Source organism: Thalassophryne amazonica, chromosome 2 (assembly GCF_902500255.1).
Source record: "Thalassophryne amazonica chromosome 2, fThaAma1.1, whole genome shotgun sequence".
Lineage (NCBI taxonomy): Eukaryota > Metazoa > Chordata > Actinopteri > Batrachoidiformes > Batrachoididae > Thalassophryne > Thalassophryne amazonica.
Window position 1 is genome coordinate 84,814,609 of NC_047104.1, and position 18,359 is coordinate 84,832,967.

General features: G+C 41.0%; 1 protein-coding gene across 1 annotated transcript in view; it reads left to right on the forward strand.

The window, feature by feature from the left end:
* The window catches only part of LOC117503844 (CUB and sushi domain-containing protein 1-like), a 2,069,078-nt gene that overhangs the window by 1,683,320 nt on the left and 367,399 nt on the right, over positions 1–18,359 (forward strand). The window contains exons 37-39 of the mRNA XM_034163109.1: positions 774–898; positions 1,005–1,101; positions 3,581–3,685. Coding sequence (XP_034019000.1) covers positions 774–898; positions 1,005–1,101; positions 3,581–3,685 — 327 coding nt within the window. The remainder of the gene's footprint in view (positions 1–773; positions 899–1,004; positions 1,102–3,580; positions 3,686–18,359) is intronic.

Here is an 18,359-nt window from a genome sequence, read left to right on the forward strand (position 1 = left end):
TTAATTGGAAATAGGTGAGTGTCATGTTTGGGTATATAAGGAGCATCCCCAAAAGGCTCAGCCGTTCACAAGCAAAGATGGGGTGAGGATCACCACTTTGTGAACAACTGCGTGAAAAAATCGTCCAACAGTGTATCCCTCTCAAGGCAGGTGCTGCAGATTTGCATCAGCTAAATATCTGATTTTTCCTGTTACTAAAAATTAATTTGAGCCTGAGAGGGTTAAGAACCACGTTTCTCAACATTCAATTGCAAGGAATTTAAGGATTCCATCATCTACAGTCCATAATATAATCAGAAGATTCAGAGAATCTGGAGAACTTTCTACACATAAGCAGCAAGGCCGAAAACCAACATTGAATGCCCTTGACCTTCGATCCCTCAGGCAACACTGCATTAAAAACCGACATCATTGTGTAAAGGATCTTATCGCATGGGCTCAGGAACACTTCAGAAAACCATTGTCAGTTAACAGAGTTTGTCGCTACATCTACAAGTGCAAGTTAAAACTCTGCCATGCAAAGCGAAAGCCATGCATCAACAACACAAGCTCATTTAAATGGACAGATGCAAAGTGGAAAAGTGTGCTGTGGTCTGATGAGTCCACATTTCAAATTGATTTTGAAAATCGTGGACGTCGTGTCCTCCAGACAAAAGAGGCAAAAGACCATCAAGATTTTTACCAGCACAAAGTTCAAAAGCCAACATCTGTGATGGTATTCGGGTGATAAATGTTGCTAAGAAAAATATGTTTTATTTATTTTTTCATTGTAGTTCCCTGCAGTGGTAATTTGACTGAACGTCGTGGTACAATACTTTCTCCTGGCTATCCTGAGCCCTACCCTAACAGTCTCAACTGTCTGTGGAAGATCCATGTCAGTGAAGGAGCTGGGATACAGGTATGTTCATGTTGCAATTTATTTATACATAAATACAAATTCCCCACATTCACTTTTGAAGATGTACATAAATATGGAGATTGTGTTTATTCTGACTGCCATTTAGATCCAAGTGATTACATTTGCTACTGAGCACAACTGGGATTCTCTAGAAATCTACGATGGAGGAGACATGACAGCTCCTAAATTGGGGTCGTTTTCTGGTATGACAATATGCTTACACACAAACACATAGATCAATGATCTGCTATAATTTCGATATGACAGGTCCTAAACCACAGTAAGATACAGGTACTGTCCTGCTGACACACATAGCATACTATGGAGTTCTAAGATGGATGAGCTGATAAAAGCAAAACTATAACATACTGTACATGTATCATTTTTTTTTTTTAAGAGAACACAAGTCTTCCCATTTTAAAGCACTCAGGAAGAAAAGAGAGTGTCTAGTGAAGTATGGAGGAGGGTGAGACAACACAAGGGGATGAAGAATGATCTAACCTTTTATAGTTTCCCACTGGAGTTTCCCTCTGACCTGCCCCAAGCACAGACCTGTCACATGTTCGTCATACATAAAACATGCTAGCCATAGGGTAACTGATACACACACAGAAATGACTGTGCCCTTCTCACAGAGGCACACAGGGAGCTGTCCACACTAACCACAGGGATTTGGTGTTGACCATTCTGCCACTTCATGGGGCAGATGAGAGTTGACATAAGGACTTTAAAATATTGCCTGTCGACAGAGGGTGAAATGTCATTCAGCGTATATCCACCTAAGTGTTTCCACCTGCTCTTGGTACAGTCAATTTGACACTGTTGCTTGTAAAAAAGCATAACTTTTACAGTTACTGTGGGGTATGGCCAAGCAGTTCTTTCTGCTCTGTGTCAGCTCAGAGGCTAAGCTGTGTGGGTCCTGGTTAGAACTTGAATGGGAGACCTCTTAAGAAGACCAGTGGCTGTGTCTGTTTCATGAAGTAAAGCTGGAGTTTGATCACAAAGAGCATCCACCATAAAACTTGTGCAAAATCCTTTTGCCAATTTGTGTTCTAACTGCTGTTGTGACCCTGCACAAACAGGAGCTGCTGAAAGTACAATAACATACCTGTATGGCCAGTTAATTGTTTCAGGATAGATTATATGTTCTCTGCGTTTTTCATTCATAGGCCTAAATGTTAGAGGTGTAATAATTAACAAATACAAATCGAAAATCTATTTTCAGGTAATAGATATAACTATGTTGATATATGTACACCTAAATCAATCTAAGTGTACTATGAACACATAGATGGATCAATTTTAACATTATAAATTTGTTGGGCTCTTGTAAAAGTTCAAAGTTCAGGTTCAAAGACTGGCCACAGGAATGTCAAATGTTGCAAGCTAAAAATAAAATCAACATGTCGAATAGCGGGGCAGTATAACGACTAAATGTACCCATTTGAACTTTATGTTCAGTTCACAATTTGCTAATATTATAAACCTGGTTCAGAATGGGAATGCTAAACTATGCCATTTATGCTATAATAACAATAGCTGGCTTGTTCTTCTGGGCTTCTTGTATGCTGCAATTTCTGCTATTGTTTGTGGTGCTGCCCCAAGTGGTGAGCAAAAGGCAAGTAAAGGTAACATGAATGTTCCTGCAACACAGCAGTAAAACCTTTTGAAGGTCCCTGGTTTTTCATGAAATATGTATGTTTTGAAACACAAGGTTCGGTCAGATCGGCACACAGAAATGATCACACAGACTGCATTTTGCTAGAATAAAAAGGCGTATATTTATTCCCCACAAAAGCAGTTACATCAAACACAAGTGGTTGCAGCGCATTTTTCTCTTACCGTGACGCCTTTAAGGTGGAGAGCCAACACCTTCAGCAGAGTGCGCCTGTCAACCGGCTGGGCGTTCGTACGTTAACCCGCAGCAGACTCTGTTGAAGCATGGTTCTACTCCCTCTTTTCTAGTGTGTCCGCGAAGGGAGGGTGAGTGGCCAACTCAACCTCCCTGGCGCACATAATTTCTTTAATCAACAGGCATCTGAAAGTTATTTTCTCTATTACAAAGACATAATAAAAGCAGTTCTTCACTCCCAGTTCAGAATGATCCCAGCATGCTTCACTCCCAGTTCAGAATGATCCCAGCATGCTTCACTCCCAGTCGTTAGTGGCTACAAAAACAAAGTTGTGCTATCAGTGTAATAATAACAAGTACATCCAGCTCTTCGCTCCCAGTTCAGACTGACCCCAGAGTGCTAAAACAAAATTAAATAACAACTCAGGGTTACGTTAAGACAGGTGCAAAACAGCACAATAACATTTATTATACAATGTATTTGAAGGTAGACAATGCTGCTTTTGGATTATTGTAGTTTATCATGGAAAATGAATGTCTATATTAAAACAAAGAAGTGGATCATATTGTATTGTATTACACCAAATCAAATCGTATTGTAGTTTTAAAAGTATCATTTCTGAGTCATATCTTAGCAGATGTATCTCTGCACGTATGTCATTTTATGAAGGAGAGCCACCCCTACCCCCCCCACCCCCCCACCCCCAGAAATGTATGTTTTTATGTTTTTGTCAGGGTTTGCAGACTAAAACAAGTGTAAATAGGCAGAAAATTAGACAGAAAATCTTGCTGTTTGATTCCCATAGAACATTTATCTTTGTCTGTTCAAGGAACTACAGCTCCTGCCCTTCTCAACTCCACATCCAATCAACTCCTTCTCCATTTTCAGAGTGACATCAGTGTGGTGGCAGCAGGCTTTCACCTGGAATATAAAAGTAAGATGCACCATTCCAATGATGGACAGACAGATTGACTGACTGAAAAATACCCATTTTAGCAAACCAAAAGAGTGAAACATGACGGATGCGTTGATAACAGTCACCTGACATGTATGCAGCTGAAATATCCAAAATCAAATAACAATAGTCAGTGACCTGAACTGGTACCGCCTCAGAGCATGTATACACATCATATAGACAGAAACACACACACACATATCCAGAGAAGCGCAAGACACATGTGGCATGCATCTGTGTCGCACTCCCCCCCACCCAAACTATGTGGCGTATGTGGTGTATGCATATGTGGGAGCGGGGGCACACTTGCACACAATACTTACACATATGTAAAGACATGATCACATGGGGGCCTGACAGCTATGTCTGAGCGCACACTGCATGCGGGGGCACCTCTCGCAGCACACACTGACAGCTGGAAATGACGGGTCAGTGCACGGGTGAGTGTCACTTTACAAACAGAGGCCACCGCCAGTACAACCCCAATTCCAATGAAGTTGGGACGTTGTGAAAAATGTTAATAAGAACAGAATAGAATGATTTGCAAATCCTCTTCAACCTATATTTAGTTGAATTCACCACAAGACAAGATATTTAGTGTTCAAACTCATAAACCTTATTGTTTTTGTGCAAATATTTGCTCATATTGAACTGGATGACTGCAACATGTTTCTAAAAAGATGGGACAGTAGTATGAATCCCGCTGTGTTACATAACCTTTCCTTCTCACAACACTCAATAAGCATTTGGGAACTGAGGACACTAATTGCTGAAGCTATTTAGGTGGAATTCTTTCCCATTCTTGCTTGATGTACGACTTACCCCTCGCTCACACTGCCTCAGTGTTATCATTGCAGGGTACGGATGTGGGACCCGCAGAGAATCCAAGTCATTTAAAAGATACAAACCTTTCTCAGTGGCCATGAAGCTCTGCGGCTGCGGTTACCGAAACCCTACGGCGCTGCAGATGTTTCCACAAGAAGTCTATCCTTGTGGGCTGTTGGAGCGCTCCGCATCAAAACAGCAAGGACAGTCTCTGGACCTGTTGACGGAGTTGGCTGCAGCTCCCCACAGCAGACATGGGGGCAGTGCCGGATTTGACCACAGCTCCGCACAGCAGATGGGGGGGGCATAAGTGGCCTGCTGCGGTGCGCTTACCGAGTCCACAGACTCGGTAAGCGCATCGGAGGCAGTGAGAGCGAGGCCTTAAGTTGTTCAACAGTCTGGGGTCTACATTGTCGTATTTTGCGCTTCATAATGTGCCACACATTTTCAATGGGTGACAGGTCTGGACTGCAGGCAGTCTAGTATCCACACTCTTTTACTACCATGCTGTTGTAACACATGCAGAATGTGGCTTGGCATTGTCTTGCTGAACTAAGCAGGGATGTCCCTGAAAAAGACGTTGCTTGGATGGCAGCATGTGTTGCTCCAAAACCTGGATGTACCTTTCAGCATTGATGGTGCCATCACAGATGTGTAAGTTGCCCATGTCATGGCACTAACACCCACCCATACCATCACAAATGCTGGCTTTTTGAACTTTGCACTGGTAACAATCTGGAAGGTCTTTTTCCTCTTTTGTCCGGAGGACACAACATCCATGATTTACAAAAACAATATGAAATGTGGACTCATCAGATGACAGCACACTTTTCCACTTTGTGTCTGTCCATTTCAAATGAGCTCGGGCCCAGAGAAGGCGGCTGTGCTTCTGGATGTTGTTGATGTGTGGCTTTCACTTTGCATGGTAGAGTTTTAACTTGCACTTGTAGATGTAGTGACGAACTGTGTTAACTGACAGTGGTTTTCTGACGTGTTCCTCAGCCCATGCGATAAGATCCTTTACACCAGGGGTGGCCAAGTTTGGTCCTCGGGAGCCACCTTCCTGACACTCTTAGTTGTCTCCCTGCTCCAACACACCTGAATCCAATGAAAGGCTCATTAAAAGTCTGCTAACAAGTCTTTCATTGGACTCAGGTGTGTTGGAGCAGGGAGACAACTAAGAGTGTCAGGAAGGTGGTTGTCAAGGACCGAACTTGGCCACCCCTGCTTTACACAATGATGTTGGTTTTTAATGCAGTGCCACCTGAGGGATCGAAGGTCATGGGCATTCAATGTTGGCTTTCACACATCTCAAAAGGGATGAAAAAGAAATTCAGAGAATCCCTTTTGAGATGTGTGGCAATGTCATCACAAACTTCAATGTGCGTGTTGCATCTGTTTGATTCTTCTGTTACAAGTCTGTAAATAAAATTTTTGAATAAGTTCTCATTTCAAAAACTTGTGTACAATCAAAAAGTGGTAACCTGTATATGGTTGGCAAAGCTCTTAATAATATTTATATATTTTCCAACGCTTCTGGACTATCCTCAAATATCCAAAAATGTGAATTCATCCCCATTCATACATGTACAGATCCCAGTACTGGGATCAGTTACAGTTACAAATGAACTAAAATATCTTGGAATAACGATATATACAAATGTTATTAGGAGAGATGTTAATATAACTAATCGCATAACAGACATGAAGAGATCTTTGCTGACTAACCAGGGATCTTACAATCTTTGGTGGAGTCATTTTAGATAAAGCAGAAGGTACCTCAAAATTAATTTATCCATGCACTCTAAAACATTGTAGCCTCATTTAGTTAGGTATGTCCACTTGCTACCTCTCTTTAACATAAAGAGCTTACAAGTTTTGGATGTTGAGCTCAACTTTACAACTCAACTCAAAAAGTTGAGTTCAACATCCAAAACTTGTAAGAGCTCTTGATGTTAAAGAGAGGTAGCAAGCGGACATAACTAAAAGAGGCTGCAATGTTTTAGAGTGTGTCACTCCCCGTATGTTTCTTCAAATATGTATATGCCGTGGACATGAACAAGCAAAGCTCGTCAGCATCTCACCATGTCATTTAGGTCCTTCAGACTTTTTTTGAGTAAATGCTTCAGGGGAGCATTAGCATGGCTAAAACCTTTCAGCTTCTGGAGAGGAGGGGGTTCTGTTCCCCCCAGACCCTCTGCTTTTTTAAGCATTTTTTTTTTTTTTGCCTTTCAGCTTCTGGGGGGCTCCACCCCACAGACCCCCCTAATTACAACCCTCTTAACCCCCAAATACATTAAGCATTTTTTTTAATGTAGATGTAAATTAATATTCAAAGTTTTCAGCTAGTTGGCAGTAGGGCTGTACAATATGGCAAAAGTATTGTATCTGAATTTTTTTCATATCAATATGATATACGATATGACTTTCACACAAAGTGCAGCAACAGTGAAAATGAAACATTCTTAAGCAAAACAGGAATAACACCACACTCATCATAAGGTTAGGATACCGGGCCCTACAAAAGTATTGGAACACTTTGGATTTCACACATGTTATTTTGTTTACGCCATTTCAAATACAAGAAATACAAGAAATATAAAGAATAAAAATTTCTAAAATTATCTTCCTCAAAACTCAAACTTAAAGCAAATCTCTAAAACATGATAATACCTGTAAATAATAATCACTTTATTGCCAGTTTTCTTCAGACAAGTCAGGGGATGGAAACATGAACATTTCCAAGTCGCTGAATATGTCTTGGACTCATCAATTATGAAGAACTACAAAAGTTTCTTTCACCAAAACATCAAATCTCAGATGTATTTTCTGGCAAATTGTAGATACATTCAAGTCTTCTTTTTAAGAATATCCTCCTCTACACCACTTCATCAGGAAGCTGGATTTTATATTTTTTTTCATTAATTTATGTCAGGTTGTAGGCATTTGCTTTCAGTTTAAGTTTAAGGAAGATAACTTTAGATGTATTTACTTTTTTGTATTTGAAATGACATAAACAAATTAAAATGTGTGAAATGCCAAATGTTCCAATACTTTTGAGTACAGTTGAGAAACACTCCGTGGCATGTATGGTATGGTATGGTATGATTTTTATTTCTCAGGGACAGTGCACGATAATACATTGACCTAAAAAAACAGGAAAGATGCATTGTGCCAGGTTATAGCAAAAAATACTAATTTCCACCTGTAGTCCCTGGACAGGTTGATGTCTAACTATAAATAACAGCATTTGTAAATGAAAAGACAATCCATTTAGCACAAAGACTATTGATACTGTAAACATATACCTCAAGTATGCCATTCATAAAAACTTTCAACATTTTATTAATTCAAAAACATATACAAAAGATACCACTTTGTTCACACTCACACTCATATATACATATATACACACATACATACACACACACACACACATATATATATATATATATATGTATATATATATATATATATATATATATATATATATATATATATATATATATATATATTTAAATGATACATCAGGTTGTTTTAACAAAATGTTGTAGTTGTTAAAAAAAATGTTATTTTTGAAAAAGTGTCAAAATATGGCAGTTTTCATCACCCCAGACAGTTGACTATCATAATTCATATTTTTACCATATATTCTTACATATCTCAACATGATATGCTCCAAATATGGCGTTGTTATTGAGCTTCCTTCTTGTGATTATAAATAGAAGGATTATATTTATTGTATTTATTGTCCTTGTAATTTACATTGCAATAAGATTTGGAAGCAACTCCAGTGGTGCTTTTCTGAGGTACAAGTAATTATTAACCAAATTAACATAATAAAAATTATCAAAATAATAATTTAAATATATGTACAACTAAAAGTAAAATGTAGACAAAATATAAAATGTAAAACAAGAATTATGTTCAACTGTGGAATGATATTGCACAGGAAAATGTTGCACATGGATACAGATATTGCACAAGAAACTTTGAAAAATGCAGATTAATGTAGTTTGTTATTGTTCAGTGCAGTGATTGCTCTGGGGAAAAGCTGTCCCTAAGCCTGTTTGTCTGAGTTTTGTGTGACCTATACCGTCGGCCCAAGGGTAGTAGGTCAAACAGGTGGTCGCTGGGGTGGGATGTGTCTTTGATGATACTGGCAGCTCTGCTGAGGTAGCGAAAGCTGGCAATGTCCTCCAGTGTGGGCAGAGAGCAGCCAGTGATCCTCTGGGTCATGTTGATCACCCTCTGCAGCACTCTGCTGTCTGCTGCTGAGCACCCCCCATACCATGCTGTAATGCAGTATGCCAGCATGCTCTCAGTGGTGGCTCTGTAGAACAACACCAGCAGCTTCTCCTCCAGATTGTTCCTCCTGAGGACCCTCAGGAAGTGGAGTCGCTGCTGGGCTTTCTTCACCACCACTGTGGTGTTGGCAGTCCAGGAGAGGTTGTCAGATAGCTGCACTCCAAGGAATTTGATGAAGCTGACCCTTTCCACACAGTCCCCATGGATGTAAAGTGAGGCTGGGTCAGCCCTGCCTTTCCTGAAGTCCAGGATTATTTCTTTCATTTTTTGGTGTTCAGCGGCAGGTTAGCTGAACACTACGCTGTCAGTCGGTTGACATCGTCTCTGTAATCAGACTCATCACTTCCTGAGATGAACCCAATCATGGTGGTATCATCTGCAATTTTATGATGGTGTTTGAGAGATGGGTCGGAGAGCAGTCATAAGTGTAATGGGTGAACAGGAGGGGGCTCAGTACACAGCCCTGAGGGGAACCGGTGCTGAGTGTGATGATGGAGGAAAGGTGGGGGCCAAGTTTCACGGACTGTGAGCGGTCCGTGAGGAAGTCCTTGATCCACTGGCAGACAGGGGTGGAGATGCCCAGGTGTGTCAGTTTCTGGACCAGGATCTCTGGGATGATGTGGTTGAAGGCTGAGCTCACATCCAGAGGCAGAGTGGAATGATGGCCTGCGACAGGGACAGGTTAAAGATGCAGGTGAAAACTCCAGCCAGTTGGTCAGCACACACTTTGAGTACCTTGCCAGGTACGCCATTGGGGCCAGCCGCCTTCCTGGGGTTCACCACCTTCAGCACATGTCTCACTTCGTGCTCCTGAAGTGTTAGTGTGCTAGTGCTGGAGGGTGGTGGGTGTGGAGTTGCTGCTTGTCTGTCTGCTTTGAAGCGGGCAAAGAAGTGGTTCAGCTCCTCTGCCAGTGAGGCATCAGAACTAGCATTATCCAGGTTGCTGCTTCTGTAGTTAGTTATATGATTTATTCCCTAGCACATCTTTCTGGGGTCATTCACAGCAAAGTGGTCCTCTGTCTTTTTCTTGTAGGCTGCCTTGGCCTCCCCGATGCCTCTTTACAGATCGGACCTGTACAGGGCCCTGCCCCCTGATTTAAAGGCAGTGTTGCGGCTTTTTAATAGGGACTGTACTATGCTGTTCATCTAGGGTTTCTGGTTTGGAAAAACCCTGACCCTTTTGTTGATGGTGACAGTGTTGACACAGTTCTTAATGTAAGAGAGTACGGTGTCAGTGTACTCCTGCAGGTTGTGGCTGGAAAATAAATCCCATACAGTCTGTGAGAAGCAGTCCTGTAGCTGGGAGAGGGCTCCTTCAGGCCAGGTTTGGATTGTCTTCCATTGTGGCTTTGTCTGCTTCAGCAGGGGGTGTAGGTCGGGGTGAGGGAAGGTGCCCTGACACAAGCATGCTTAAGACTCACGCAATAGCACGAACCATGTCATGATAATCCCACCCGCTGTGTTCACAGCTGGACGCCATTTTTTGTTCTACTGGCTGCCACTCGCTCTGCGCTGGACGCTGCGTATATAAAATAATTATTTTGTGGTGGATTAATCATTTTTTTTCTGCAAAATAGCCATTGAAAACAGATCTAATCACTTCCTGAATCACAGAGGAGGCTGCAGCCAGAGCCGTTTGCGCGCACGTGCACATCTAACAAGCTGCAGAAAGAATTTTGAGCCATCTAAAAAGGTAATTATTTGACTTGTTTACATTTTCTTGGCTTGAAGATGTAAGATTAACATGTATTAACACAATAGATGTTATTCTTCTGAAAAATGCAAAGTTTATGATTATTCATTAAATGCACTGGCTACCAAAGTTGTATGGAAAACACAAATTTGACCACTTTGGCACCGCCTGGTGGCCAACACCTACAATCCCCCACTGATTTTTTTGTTGTTTTAAAGAGGGTAAGTACTGCCCTTTCTAATACAATAAAAATCGTGCTGGGGGATTAAACGCATATTGAGTAATACCCTTCACAAATATGAGTATTTCTGGAAATTCGTCAACTTGAAGCACCGCCTATAGTCAATGCATCCATCCCCCAACCCAAATTAGTGATTATTTTGAAGAACTGTCCTCCTATAATACTTAGATCACAAAAGTACCTTGCGGGGGATTCTTGCAAATAAATTAGCTTCAAATAGGCGTCTTCTAACTGTCACAGCACTTACAGGTAACTCCAGACTGTCTTTGATCATCCTGGAGCTGATCAATGGGTGAGCCTTTACCATTCTGGTTATTCTTCTATCCATTTTGATGGTTGTTTTCCATTTTCTTCCACGCGTCTCTGTTTTTTTTTGTCCATTTTAAAGCATTGGAGATCATTGTAGATGAACAGCCTATAATTTTTTGCACCTGTGTATAGGTTTTCCTCTCTCCAATCAACTTTTTAATTAAACTACGCTGTTCTTCTAAACAATGTCTTGAACGTCCCATTTTCCTCAGGCTTTCAAAGAGAAAAGCATGTTCAACAGGTGCTGGCTTTATCCTTAATTAGGGGACACCTGATTCACACCTGTTTGTTCCACAAAATTGACGAACTCACTGACTGAATGCCACACTACTATTATTGTGAACACCCCCTTTTCTACTTTTTTTTACTAATAGCCCAATTTCATAGCCTTAAGATTGTGCATATCATGAATGCTTGGTCTTGTTGGATTTGTGAGAATCTACTGAATCTACTGGTACCTTGTTTCCCATGTAACAATAAGAAATATACTCAAAACCTGGATTAATCTTTTTAGTCACATAGCACTACTATTATTCTGAACACTACTGTACAAACAGTATGTACAATTTCAGGTTTTCTACCATTTTGAGGCCTTTGTGGAAGGCAGATCACACAAGATACACCAAACCTGCCACAATTTCCGAACTCTACACCAAACGTTAGCCTGGCATGAACAGTTTCAAAGCTATGAGGCATATAGGGAGCTCATTATTAACGTGCAAAGTTGGTAGAAAACACTGTTTTCATGATCTGTGAAAAATTCACAGAAATTTCCAAAGGCTGTAACTTCAAACGTGTTCAAGATACAGACCTAATATTTGCCATTTCACCTTAACTTTGGGATGTGATACATATAAAATAACAGAATAAAGCTGAGGAGTGACCTGAATACCCTGACTGAAAACCCTTAATAGCAGAATTATTCCTGATGGCCACTGCTATGCAAGTGAAAAAATCAGAGTGCTCAGGGGACAGCCCTGCCTTGTACCCCAGTATAAGGGGAAACAAGATGACAAGTTCCCGTTTGTCAACACTGAGGCCTTGGGATTCCAATATAGAAGTCTAGCCAAATTTATAAATGAGGGGCCTAATCCAAACCTGTCTGGTGTTCTGAGTAAGTAAGTCCACTCCATTCTTCATTTAAAGAGAAAGCAACTATGGGTTCAGTGTGATTCCTTCCCTGCCAGATTAAATGTAGCAGTCTATGTGCATTATCTGCTGAAGACCTATCTCTAATAAACCCTAACTGATCCAGATGAATTAGGTTGGGTAGATGCAGCTCCAGCCTCCTGGCTAATATCTTGGTCAGTATTTTAGCATCTACATTTATCTACATTTATAAGAGACACTGGACGATAATTTCCACACTGCTGTGGATTTTTGCCTTTGTTATGTATCAAGGTCATTACTGCAGACTGCATACTCTCCTCTACTCTCCTTACCCCCTGTTATTTGCATCTTGAAAAACTGTCACTAACCTCAGTGCTAGTAGGTCTGCAAATTCTTTATAGAAATCTGTTGGCAGCCCATCGTTTCCAGGAGCTTTCCCAGAGCCCATCTTCTTTATAGCTTGTTGAACCTCTTCCAGTGTAATATCTCCCCCAATCTTCTTTTGCTTTTCCCCGGACAGGGTCGGTAGATCCACTTGGGACAAGAACCTATCTATTTCCTCTTGTTCTATCCCACCCTGTGAAGTATATAATTTTTGATAGAATATCTTAAATAATTCATTCATTTCTCCCCTGCCTGTCACTAATGTCCCATTTTCATTCTCCACAGAAGTTATTAAGGTGCGATTAAACTGCTGTTTTACTCTTTGGGCTGGAAATCTCCCTGCCGCTTCTCCTTGCTTATAATACTTCTGTCTGCATTGAAATAATGAAAATTCAGCCTTTTTCTACTGTATGGTATTAAGTTCAAATTTCAATTTATTCAACTGGGTAAAAACTACTGGATCTGGTTGGGTTGCATATATTATTTCAAGATCCTTAATTTCTTTTTCCAATTCAAATAATTGGATAGTATCTTGTTGTTTTGTTTTGTTTTGTTTTTTTTCAAATAAGAACTGTGTTGTATTAGGCAACTCCTCAAGCAGGCTTTAAATGCATCCCATTCCTGTCCGGAATTGGAAGCTGATCCTTCATTAAATTCCCGGTACTCAAAAATTTCCTTTTTGATGAAATTGCAGGATTCTTCTTTTTTCAGCTAAGAGGTATTGAGTCTCCAACAGCTTCGAAGGGTTTCGGATTCTGTTTTAAAATCCAACACCATTTCAACTGGTGCATGGTCCAAAAGCACAATATTTTGAATTGAAGCAGTGACAACTGCACTAATTGTTTTAATAATAGGAAATAATCTATTCTTGAATATGAAGAGTGTGGGTTTGAATAGAAGGTATATTCCCTTTCACAGGGGTGTAGAATTCTCCAGACATCGACAAAACCCAGCTCATCTTCCAAAACATCTATGGCTCGTTGTGATTTATGTACTAATCCCACTTTAGTGACTTTTGATTTATCTAGGGCTTGTTTATTACCTGATTAATAATTATGTAGGTATCCCCCAGTTGTTTCGCCACATTGCAAATATTAGCAAAAACCAGGAGAGTCTGTGTTTGGTGCATATATATTAATGAGAGAGCAACTGCTACCAAACAGATCTGCACTTACTGCCACCCACCTGCCTTCCCTGTCTGAGAGTGTTTGTGAATAGTGATATTTACATGTTTACATAATAGGATACAGACACCCCTTTACTAGATGAGGAGGCACTATAAAATGCTTTACTGACCCAATCCCTCTGCAGTTTTCTTGACCCCTCATTATCAAAATGCGTTTCCTGCAATAAACATCTACCATCTTTTGTTTAAGATAAAGGAGAAGTTTCTTCCTTTTGATAGCAAGACTGGCCCCGTTAACATTCCAAGAAAGGAAATTAAGTGCATCTACCATCCTAATATAACATCTCTACTATTTTACTCTCAGTCATCATATTTAACTCTGAAAAACCTATCCATGTAGGTCAGGGGTGGGCAACGAGGGCCGAGACACTGCATGTTTTCCTTGCAACCAATCACCTCAGCAGGTGGGTTGCTGATGAGCTTCTCCCTTGAACATAAACACCTGGTTGTCAATGAAACCACCTGCTGAAACACCTGAACATTAATGAAATCACCTGCTGAGGTGATTGGTAGCAAGGAAAACCTGCAGTGCTTCGGCCCTTCGTGGCACATGATTGCCCACCACTGATGTAGGTGGAACCATGTGAAAGCAACTCAGTCTTAATGTCTCCTTATGACTGTAATGTACATAGAAGAAAAGAAAAAGACCAAAAAAGAAGGGGAAAGAAAAAACAAACTAATACAAATATGAGAACCACAGAGAAACAGGATAGCTAATTTATCCCTAGAAACAATTTCGCGAAATAGTACGTCCGTGAAACTCTTGAAGTCCCGACCTGGAACCCGCAACCCCCCCCCAATATATTTGTGTTATCATTTACAGCACTAAGGGAAAGATACGTTTGTACAAATAGCCAGACATTCAAAAATTGCGCCCCACTATCACAAAATAAAATTTAATACAAAAAAATATCAGTCACTTCTTATAGGTCAGAAAAAAAAAATCAACACATGCAGGTCAACATATACCAGACCATAAATTCTCTAAATCGGGATCACTGTGACATGTTTGACACTTGTATTAACAGGACAAATGTCCATCATATCTCTTTAGCAGCCTAGACAGTTCTTTAACTACTTACCAGATTCATGTCCTCATTAATATTTCCAGTCCAGAAGAGGAAAAGGTTTAGGAACATAAAATACCTGCTGCGTATGGATTGTAATTTTTATCCGTGAGAAAAACAAAACACATGCAGTAATAAAACAATGACTGCATTGCTTTGCTCCAGCACTGAACCATATGAACCTGAGCTTAATTATGTGTTAAATAACGAAAACGGGATGACTCATGTAAGAGTTTGTCTAAATGAAGCCGTAAACAGCACCTTCCTCTCTGTCCCCACAGCATTTTTAGCCGTCTCTCTTGAAAAGAAAGTCCATCACTCAGGAGAGGTGAAAGTATGTCGGCTGTTGTCATCCACAACTCTCAGCACGGCTGGGATAACATAGTGTAACGAACGCGTTTCTCCTGCAGCTGTCTCTTCACTCTGTCACATTTTTTGCACTTCTGTATGACATCCTGGGAAAGACCCTGAAAGAAAGAAATCCTCTTTCCTCACCATTCCACACACTCCTTCTCCCAAGCTGTGCGCAGCACAGCCTCTCTTGCTCCGAACCTCAGGAAACGCACCAGGACATACCAGGCTCGATTGCCCCACTGACCTGCTCTGTGAGCACGGTCAGTTTCAAACTTTGACCCCATTTCAATATCCAGAACTTCTGCCATGAGCTTCTATACAAATGTCTGCATGTCTCGTTCTTTGGCGCCCTCCTCTATTCCAACTATATGGATGTTATTGCGGTGGCCATCGTCCTCGAGGTACATTCATTTATCCTGCAGCTGGGCGATGGTTTTGGTTGTCATGCCAAACATGGCATCCAGGCTCTGACTGTGATCTTTCAGATCTGATATTCAAGTCTTGGTTTCCGTCACTTGAGCTTCCAGCTTATCCACCACTGGCTGAACTGCATCCATCCCAGATTTTAATCGGCTCATATCGGATCCGATATTCTGTAGCAGAATTTTAATGGTCATTATCTCGGTTCCGGTGTCCATCTGGGATGGTTTTGGAGTAGCTGCCATGTTGTCATCTGTGCTTCCCTCCTTTTGTCATGTGAGGCTCCTTAAACCATACTGCATAAGAGTTTCCTGGGCTTGTTGCATAATAAAAGAAAGTTGTGCTACCCCCGACAAATATTTTCGGTGTTTAGAATATGGCCGTCGTAATTTTTAAGGGGGGGGGAGTGGGGGAGGCTAGCGGTTCTGCAGCAATTACAGTACGCGGCCATGTTGGACGCCCACTCCACCAGAAGCCCAATGATATATGTGTTTATGTACACTCAACAAAAATATAAACGCAACACTTTTGGTTTTGCTCCCATTTTGTATGAGATGAACTCAAAGATCTAAAACTTTTTCCACATACACAATATCACCATTTCCCTCAAATATTGTTCACAAACCAGTCTAAATCTGTGATAGTGAGCACTTCTTCTTTGCTGAGATAATCCATCCCACCTCACAGGTGTGCCATATCAAGATGCTGATTAGACACCATGATTAGTGCACAGGTGTGCCTTAGACTGCCCACAATAAAAGGCCACTCTGAAAGGTGCAGTTTTGTTTTATTGGGGGGGGGATACCAGTCAGTATCATGCAGTGCAACACATCTCCTTCGCATAGAGTTGATCAGGTTGTCAATTGTGGCCTGTGGAATGTTGGTCCACTCCTCTTCAATGGCTGTGCGAAGTTGCTGGATATTGGCAGGAACTGGTACACGCTGTCGTATACGCCAGTCCAGAGCATCCCAAACATGGAATATAATATAATATAATACGAATATACAAGAAATGCTGGTGGTTCACAGGACAGGAGGGTTGCCAACACAAATACAACTCCCATCTCTGGATGGAGCTGCACCTTAAACAGAGAGAAAAAACAGAACCAGGCATCAGAAAGACAAGAAATACTGTATAATTTGCCAGCATTAATCAACAAGAAAAAGAGAAGAAATACTAAGGTGATCATCGGCCACTAGCCCTAAGCTTCACTGAAAGACTCAGAATTTAGGTAAAGTTGAGGCCACAGCACGCTCCGTTTCCTAATAAAATGAATTAAAAGAGTAAAAAGTGTAAAACAAAACTGTACCAGTATGCGAGCCATACGAAAGGAAAAGAAGTGCGTCTTAAGTCTGGACTTGAAAGTCTCCACAGAATCTGACTGTTTTATTGATGCAGGAAGATCATTCCACAGAACAGGGCACAATAAAAGAATGCTCTGTGACCCACAGACTTCTTATTCACCCTAGGGACACAAAGTAGTCCTGCACCCTGATAACGCAAAGCCTAGGTCGGGATGTAAGATTTTGGTCAGCGAGGAAAGGAGGTGCCAGTCCGTGAACAGTTTTATAGACTAGTAGCAGAACCTTAAAATCTGATCTCACTGGGACAGGAAGCCAGTGAAGGGATGACAAAATGGGTGTAATGTGGTCAAACTTTCTGCTTCATGTGAAACGTCTGGCTGCAGCATTTTGAACCATTTGGAGAGCCCTCATGCCAGACTGTGGTAAACCATAAAATAGAACATTGCAGTAGTCAAATGTGGAAGAGATAAATGCATGGATCAGGGTCTCAACATCAGCCATAGACAGGATGGGACGAATCTTTGCTATATTTCGCAGGTGGAGGAAAGCAGTCCTCATAATATTTCTAATGTGGAGGCCAAAGGACAACGTAGAATCAAAAATTACCCCAAGGTTCCTCACTTTGTCAGTGTGATGTATGACACACGAGCCTAGGCTGAGCGTTAACTGGTCAAATTGATGCCAATGTCTTCCTGGACCAAGAACCATCATTTCAGTCTTATCAGAGTTTAAAGGTAGGAAGTTTCCAGACATCCAACTTCTCACTGCTGCAAGGCAATCTTCTAAGGATTTTATGTGAATGAAATTACCAGCAGTTACTGGCATGTATAACTGAGTATCATCAGGATAGCAGTGAAAGGTAATCCCAAAATGCCGCAGTATGTACCTAAGGGATGCTATATGAAGGGAGAAAAGCAGGGGGCCTAAGACAGACCCCTGTGGAACCTCAAATTTCATGTCACTAAGGTTAGAGGTAGTGTTACTGTCCAAAACACAGTGACAACTGGTCAAGCATGATGTCAGCCATGCGAGGACACTCCCAGTAATCCCAAAATGATTTTCCAGCCTGTCAAGTAGAATATGATGATCCAGCACTGAGGTCTAACAGCACCAGAACCGTAGTGGCATCTGAATTTATTGTAAGCAGAAGATCATTCACCATTTTAGTGAGAGCTGTCTCTGTGGAATGATATTTTCTAAAAGCAGACTGCAGTGGCTCAAAAATATTATTCTCAGTAAGATAGCCCATGAGCTGCCGTGAAACCACTTTTTCCAGAATTTTGGAGCAAAATGATAGATTTGATATTGGCCGATAGTTTTTCAATACACTAGGGTCAAGATTAGGTTTCCTAAGTAATGGTTTAATCACTGCAGATTTGAAACATTTAGGAACAGATCCAGAAGTTAAAGAAAGATTAATAATTTCCAGCACAGTCAGCCCAAGAGTGGAC